A 7,939-nucleotide genomic window follows, 5' to 3' on the forward strand; every position below is an offset into this window, starting at 1 on the left:
GCCCGGCCCGGCCAGCCCGTTCTCTCACGATTCGACAAGTAGTAACGAGCTAGACTATTCTAGCCCAACCCAACCTAAACAGGTTGGCTAACACAGTGGCCAACCTGAACCTGGCCCGCCCAATGATCATGTCTATCGTGTTCTTATCCAGGACATTAATAACTATGCCAACTCCTTGAATAACTTTTTTTTTATTCTAAAATATAACTCCTTATTCTAAAATATAGCTCATTATTCCGGAATAACGACTAAATACTATAATATCTTCATTCTAGAATACAACGATATTTTTCAAATTTATATTTTATACAACGTACTAACTCAATTACTAATTAATATATATTCTATTAACCTACTTTTTTTTAAATTAAATAGTATTTATAATAATTTTATAAAAAATATATTTTTTCTATCTCTTTGTTACTTTATAATATATTAAAAGTAATTATTACAAACTTATTCTAAAATATAAGTGAACACAGTAGTAATTATTTCTAAAATAAAGCCCTAATTTTTAGTAATAACAAACATGAAGATCTATCCTAGAATTTACAGTAAATTTGGCCAATAGTATAACCAACTTGAGTGCACATTCGCCCTTTAGGGAAGAAGCCGACAGGTAGACATGATCAAATGGCCCAGCCTGCCCGTGCCCGGCCCGAACCCGGTTTAGGCCCAGCCCGGCCCGAGCCCGAACTACCCATGGGCGGCACGAGCCAGCTCTTTGCCCGCCCGACCCGACCCGAAAGCCCGCCCATTTGGCCCGCAACTAAGCCCGCCCGTCTGCTACAGTACTTTGTCCTTCTGCTACAGTAATTTACCACTGCTACAGTAAAAAATTTTGGTATTATACCATTTTGCATTATTTTAAGCACACATTTAAAAAAATTTAATTTATTTTAATTTTTTTAAAATGGAGGAATATAAATATATATTTTTTAAAATAAGCTAATAGTTAAAAAATTCTAAAAATAGCTAAAATATGGGTTGGGCCAAGTGATTGGTGGGTCAGGCCGGCCCGGCCCGACCGGTTAGCCCGATCTCTGACGGGCCAACGGGCGGTAACGGGCTAGACTATTCTAGCCCGGCCCGAACCCGGCCCGGCCCGAGTGATTGGTGGGTCGGGCCATGGACAAATACTTAAGCCCGGTTGGCCCGAACCCGGCCCGGCCCGCCCGATGATCATGTCTACCGACAGGTCTGATCTCAATTCTGTCACGAGATGGAGGCGATTCGCATCGTCTCGTGGCAATTCCTGACGAGTACTTCGCCTAGGAGGATACGCCGCCCGGCAACTTCTCGTGTCGTGCCAATGGCGGCGGTGGCGGCGATGTCGGAATTGGGAGGCAATCGTATGTTCGTGTTCGGGACGGGATTCGTCGGCCGATACGTATCGGAGCGCTTGATCCAAGAGGGATGGTAACACCTCTTCCTCTTTGATCGGTTCCAATCTTGCTACTGATGATTTCTCATGTGTAAGATTTGAGATTTAAAGCAATCGATGTTTGACTATTAGGGAAGTCTCTGGGACCTGCACTAGCGCTGCGAAGAAGAAAGAACTCGAGGATATGGGAGTTGGTGCTTTCGTCTTTGATGCAAGAAATAGCAAGTAGGCCTTTCTTGGGTTTTCGTTGAATCTACTTTGAATAGTTACATTAACAATTATTTTGCATAAAATTGAGTTAGTTTAGTGTGCAGTTGTGCTGCTAAAAGGAAGTAGCTTTCTTTCAAACTTTAGGGTAACAAGGAGGTTTGATATTTCCTGATCTTATCTCAAATAAGTGCAGCGGGTATACCATAAGACCAGAACATGATCTTAGTTTTCTCCTAAAACTAGGAATGGAAACTGAAGCATGTTTCGTTTGGTCTGAGGTGATTTGCATCAAGGCTATGGAACTGAAACATTAATGATTTAAGGTAGATTTTTCAAATATTAAAAAAGTTTCTGGTTTTTTTTCTTCCTTGAATTTTATAATTAAAACAAAATGTATTCCAACTTTATTCTTTACATTCTTTAAAATTGTCTATTTCATTTTCTCATATGACATGTTCTTTGTATCTATTTCATGCAATTCAATGCACTTAACAATAGGTAGTTACATGTACTAGAGTGCAAGTGTGCAATACATTGTAACTCTTTGGACTTCCATTACTGTACTAACTTGGACTGGTCAATAGGTGAGTATTCTGAACTTTGTTCTGTGAATTATCTTTTTTCTAACAGAACTTATTCCCTTCTGATTTTGGCTGCTGCAATTAGCGCTCGGTGCTCAATGCTCTGTGCTTGCTGACTTGAATCTTTGATGTAACTTGATCTAATTTGTCAATCAGCAACTGTGCCTAATGTGTTCTACACATCAATAAGAAACATATCTTGTATGTTTATGCTCATTGACTGCTTTATTTTCAGTTCAAGTCTTGTCATTAACTTTTATCTTAGTAACTTTTCTTTTATCTTGTACTATTTGTATTTTGTATTTTTGACTCTCTAGGCTGACAGACCTCCACGCTTTGCAACATGCGACTCATTTGCTCATTTCCATCCCAACTATGGCTGGAATTGGTGATCCTGTAAGTTAACTTTTACCCCAAACATGTTCTCATCTTTGGAATGCTTTTTGTTTTTCAATAGCGCTTGCTTCTAAATGCCATTTTAGTGAATGGCCATAAGCATGGTGATCTCTAATTTATTTTTTGCAGTTGCTCTTTCTACATGAGGACTTGGAAAGTACATTGAGACAGGGAAATCTTCAATGGCTATGCTACCTATCCTCAACAAGTAGGATTACATCTAACTACCCAGCCATATTTTTGAGGACTTTGCGTTAGATTGTTTTATAAACAAGGTTGTGCGGAACAAAGCAGAAAGTTCATTCTAATATTTCATAGCAGGTGTTTATGGAGATTGTGAAGGTGCCTGGGTTGATGAGGAGTAAGAATATATGTTGTGCTGAAAATTCATTATTAACTTTCTAATGATGCATATTTAGAAATGCAGCTTGGTTTGATTTCATTCGTCCATCTTTTGTGCAGCTACCCTGTGAACCCGAAAAGAGCATCTGCAAAGTTAAGATATACAGCAGAAAAAGGGTGGCTTCAATTAGTGAATCAGCTTGGTCTTTTTGCTTACATATTTCGACTAGGAGGGATATATGGTCCTCGAAGAAGGTTTGCATCTTATAACCTGACAATCTCTTCCCCGATTTTTTTTCTCTTATTTAAAAATTGGTTATAAGTTACTTCTTCAGTCCCAGAGACCAGGTCAATGAGCCAAGGATATAAGGTAGATATTTTTGGCAAATTGTAAGGTGTGTCTCTTAATTGTTCTTGATCCCCGCATACCAACATACACTTGTGGTACTTTGTATACCCATGCTTCTTCTACAGATTTTTTATAATATGCCTTGCCACATATTTATAGCCATGAAAATGACTCCATTGTGACATACAAGGACTGCTATAAAGTATAAATGGATGTTTTGATGTTATTACCAACTGACTGGAGTATTGGATTAATGAACTACTTCTTTGGTTATCCTTTCAATTGTGTGTGCACTTGCTAGCTTGCTGTGAAGTTTCTTGTTCTATGAGTCTATGAGATGGAGGTTCTTGCATTGCTGCTAGTTGCCATTTATGTTTTACATTATCTTTCAAGTTTCAGTAATGTCTCAATATTGGTCATGGCTTCTATCACTATAATGATTCAGTATCATTGTTCCAGTGCTCTGGACACCATCATTAGAAGGAAATCCTTGTCAGAAGGACAGAAGTTGAGATAGTCCAGGTATTACACAGCATGGATTCATGTTGCGGACATCTATCGGGCAATTAAGGCTAGCATGAATGCTCCACTTTCAGGGTGTGTTCCATGTTTATATAACCAGACTTCCCTCATCTTTACCACTCTGGACATGATACTATAGGAAAACAATTTCTACATTCTATTGGGCTTCTTTTATTCTTTATTCTCGTTCAAGGAGGAATAGTTCAGAAAAAATGTATACATTCGTCCTCCAGATTAAAGAATTAAACCATGGATCAGGCTATACAAAGCCATGCAGCGGAGTTGCCACCCTACTAAACTTATCTCCCCCATGCTTCGAACCATCGGAATTACGCTCGTGGAAGCACGAGCATTGCATCAATAACGCAGACGCCTCCATCGGCCTCAAACCATCAGCCGAGACGAACGGATGCTCCAACAGCATCTCAGCCGTCCATCGCCTCTCCGGCTCGTTCTCCAGACACCTCCTCAGGAAATCCTTCCCCTCCTCCGACACCGCCTCCGGTATCTCCGCCGACAGATCCCCGCGTCCAATCCGAAACAACATGGCGGGCAGCTCCATGTTGCCCGGGAGCTTCCGCGCCGGCTCCCCGGTCAGCATCTCGACGACGGTGCACCCGAGCGACCAAATATCCGCTGGCTTCTCGTACTCGTTGCGCTTCACGCCCTCGGGGGCCACGTAGAGCGGGGTGCCTCTGATCAAGATGCCATGCGACCTCTCTCCGGACCTCTTCGCCAGCCCGAAGTCGGTTATCTTCACCTCGTCGGAGCTCCACACCAAGACGTTATGCGGCTTGATGTCGCAGTGCACGTAGCCCTTGCGGTGTATATGCGCCAAACCCTTGAGTAGGGATAGGGTGAAGCGTCTCACTTGGCTCTCCGAGAAGGCGTCTGAGCCGGCGGACTTCATGCAGTCGTAGAGACTTCCAGAAGGAGCGTATTCCAGGAAAATGCTGTAGGCCTCCTCGCCGAATTCGTCGACGGCGTGATCGTCGCCGAAGCAGCGAACGATTTCAGAGCAGCCGTCGAGATATTCCAAGATTTGCTTCTCGCGCTTCAGCACGGAGGATGAATCAGAAGATGTCGAGGACTTCATGGCCATCAACTTGACAGGAACCAAGTCCCCGTCGCCGCCGTCGTCGTCGTCAACGATCATTGCCAAGCTGACGGTTGAAGTGCTTCCACTCCCCAGCATTGCACCTCTCTTCCATTTTCTCGAAACCATTGCTAACTACCAACTAACTCTTCTCTCCTCCAGTCTTTTACTAGCATCAAATCCTAATCCGAATTCCACTCTTATTGGACGGATTTCCGCGTCGTATTCTTTTTTCCGCGTATTTGCATGCTTTTGCCGTTATCCGATGGTAATGTAACTAAATTTTCTTCACAAATAATAAGAGATAAGTAATAAAACCGTTATGCACATAAAATCTCCGCCGTTGGAAATCTACTTCTCGCTTGATTCGATTTTATTAATTGACATGGAAATCTAACTTCCTACTGCCACTCGGAAAGCTACTTGGCAGTTACTATTCTCCGACCGTAAGACAAGCTTAATGTAGCTATCGCATCAACCGATTAATTTAAGGCTTTTTTTTTATTTACTTCTAATTTATCTTTAAGGCTTTTATTTTTATTTGCTTCTAATATTACTTCCTACCCTGAGGCTCCACCTACTGTTACTATTAGGCCTTGCCAATTCTATCTATACTCTTTTTAAACTTATCAAACTTATCTTTAGGTATAAAGACATAAATAGTCTCTTAAAATGATAACGTTCAATGCCAGATATGTAACAGTAAAAGTGACAAAATACCATAAAGTAATATTATATATACATATGGGGAGCATTCATATAAATTACATATCTATGCAAAAAGATTAAAAAAACAATTCTTTGAGGAATATATATTCAAGAGTATCTATAGGGTATAAAAGTAATTAAAATAAGCACTTGGAAGGTTATAAATACAAAAATTCTCGGATAGAACATGAAATTGATGCAGCCAACAAGTGAAGCCCTAGGAAATGAATCCACTGCAGATTAATTAAAATTTTATTATATAATCTTATTTTAGTGGTCATATGTCACTGTAATTCCATACACAGCTACCAATTGTAATTATGCTTCAAAGCAAGATACGTGTGATAAGATTAGTATTCTTATTAGCTGATTGAATAATTTTCATCTTGTATGCATTAAGAAATCTATGTCCTCTTATCAGTAGCTTTTCCAAAAAAAATATTGTTGAAATTTGGATAAATACTTTGCCAAGAGTTTTTTTTTGGAAGAGAAAGTTTATAGGCACATATTTTAAAGTCGACTTAAAATAAAAATTGAGAGAGAAAATATGGAATAACTTTTTGACTCAAGTTTTACACTTATTTATGATAACAAACATTACAACAAAAAAAATATGATATCAATAAAGAACACAACGCTAGCAAATACACAAGCGCGAAAGACCAAAATTAACTTGCAGAATTCTTGAGAAATTGCGTAAGAACTCCCAAATAACAACAAAATGAGTTTTTTTTGGAAGAGAAAGTTTATAGGCACATATTTTAAAGACGACTAAAAATAAAAATTGAGAGAGAAAATATGGAATAACTTTTTGACTCAAGTTTTACACTTATTTATGATAACAAACATTACAACAAAAAAATATGATATCAATAAAGAACACAACCCTAGCAAATAATCAAGCGCGAAAGACCAAAATTAACTTGCAGAATTCTTGAGAAATTGCGCAAGAACTCCCAAATAACAACAAAATGAGTTTTTTTTGGAAGAGAAAGTTTATAGGCACATATTTTAAAGACGACTTAAAATAAAAATTGAGAGAGAAAATATGGAATAACTTTTTGACTCAAGTTTTACACTTATTTATGATAACAAACATTACAACAAAAAAAATATAATATCAATAAAGAACACAACCCTAGCAAATACACAAGCGCGAAAGACCAAAATTAACTTGCAGAATTCTTGAGAAATTGCGCAAGAACTCCCAAATAACAACAAAATGAGTTTTTTTTTTGGAAGAGAAAGTTTATAGGCACATATTTTAAAGACGACTTAAAATAAAAATTAAGAGAGAAAATATGGAATAACTTTTTGACTCAAGTTTTACACTCATTTATGATAACAAACATTACAACAAAAGAAAATATGATATCAATAAAGAACACAACCCTAGCAAATACACAAGCGCAAAAGACCAAAATTAACTTGCAGAATTCTTGAGAAATCGTGCAAGAACTCCCAAATAACAACAAAATGCTTCCAAAGAAAATAAAATAAATAAATGGAAGTAACTGAAGACCGAAAAAGGTGAAACACCTATGACCACAATGAGAAGGAGCGAAGCTGTCACCAATAGAGGAGGAGATGAGACGTCTAAGGTTGAGCTAAGAAGGAAGGAGTTGAACTCGAGAGCCAATTAGGGTAAGGGGCCATTGAAGCCAACTAAGGTTAAGATGGGTGGGGAGGAGTCAGACACGAGGGCAAAAGGTGATAGAAATAGTGATAGAAGGACGACAATAGTGCTAAAGAGCATGACAAAGAGAGAGGATGGAGCGAAGTTGGAGGAGAAGGAGGGTGAGCTGGCAACGAGGGAGAAGAGGAAGGTAAATGAAATCAAGAGGAGCCTTTAGAATGAGAAGACAAGAAAAAGGAAAAAAGAGGAAGGTAAGGTAGAAAGCCTCTCCTCCTCTACTAGCTAGCTGCTAGGAGTTAGGAGGGGAGGAGTTTGCCAACGGCTTGAGGAAAAAAGAAGAGAAAAATTGCAGCCAAATAGTAGAGCTAGCTTGATGCAGTGCTTTTACCTATGTCAATCACGTTATCCTCCTCCCTTGTCCTTTACCAACAAATCAACAATATTCCTCTAGCAATGGAAGTCCAAAAATTCTAACATGCACTGATTCAAAGTTCAAGTTGGTACACCTGACTTATTATAAATAGGCATCAAAATGAAGAGCCGCTCTTTTGGTTATGAATGAACCTATGATAAATTCAGCGAAATACTAAATACACTATTTAGGTCAAAGATCTAGAATCTACTAGCAAGAGAAATAAGATTATTTTAACAATGAAACAGGAATACAATGTCCAAATAATTTTTTACGTCTTCTGATGTCCAGAAGAGAAATACT

At 38.8% G+C, this 7,939-nt stretch overlaps 2 protein-coding genes across 3 annotated transcripts; one reads left to right on the forward strand and one right to left on the reverse strand.

Annotated features, from left to right (window-relative positions):
• The first annotated feature begins 1,193 nt into the window (after positions 1 to 1,193).
• On the forward strand, positions 1,194 to 5,088 carry LOC140782196 (uncharacterized). Of its 2 annotated transcripts, XM_073128645.1 has the most exons (7): positions 1,194 to 1,419; positions 1,517 to 1,609; positions 2,493 to 2,571; positions 2,701 to 2,779; positions 2,893 to 2,932; positions 3,034 to 3,168; positions 3,722 to 5,088. In XM_073128645.1, the coding sequence occupies exons 1-7, from the start codon at positions 1,223 to 1,225 to the stop codon at positions 3,777 to 3,779; spliced, it is 681 nt and encodes a 226-aa protein (XP_072984746.1). In that variant the 5' UTR covers positions 1,194 to 1,222; the 3' UTR covers positions 3,780 to 5,088. The 2 variants fall into 2 exon arrangements, with proteins under 2 accessions (XP_072984746.1, XP_072984745.1); XM_073128644.1 differs by lacking the exon at positions 3,722 to 5,088 and having other exon boundaries at positions 3,034 to 3,340.
• Positions 4,044 to 5,009, reverse strand: LOC140781433 (mitogen-activated protein kinase kinase kinase 20-like). Its single transcript, XM_073127387.1, has one exon. The coding sequence runs from the start codon at positions 5,007 to 5,009 to the stop codon at positions 4,044 to 4,046; it is 966 nt and encodes a 321-aa protein (XP_072983488.1).
• Positions 5,089 to 7,939: the final 2,851 nt, after the last annotated feature.

The sequence above is a fragment of the Typha latifolia genome, chromosome 2 (genome assembly GCF_019914945.1).
Source record: "Typha latifolia isolate L0001 chromosome 2, TyphaL0001v2, whole genome shotgun sequence".
NCBI classification, from domain to species: Eukaryota; Viridiplantae; Streptophyta; class Magnoliopsida; order Poales; family Typhaceae; genus Typha; species Typha latifolia.

Excerpts from the sequence above, each read along its gene's own strand:
- LOC140782196 (XM_073128644.1), top strand. The coding sequence starts at position 1,223 with ATGGAGGCGATTCGCATCGTCTCGTGGCAATTCCTGACGAGTACTTCG. Across the intron at positions 2,780-2,892 it reads ATGCTACCTATCCTCAACAA|GTGTTTATGGAGATTGTGAA; the intron begins GTAGGATTACAT and ends ATTTCATAGCAG. Across the intron at positions 2,933-3,033 it reads GGTGCCTGGGTTGATGAGGA|CTACCCTGTGAACCCGAAAA; the intron begins GTAAGAATATAT and ends TCTTTTGTGCAG.
- LOC140781433 (XM_073127387.1), bottom strand. The coding sequence starts at position 5,009 with ATGGTTTCGAGAAAATGGAAGAGAGGTGCAATGCTGGGGAGTGGAAGC.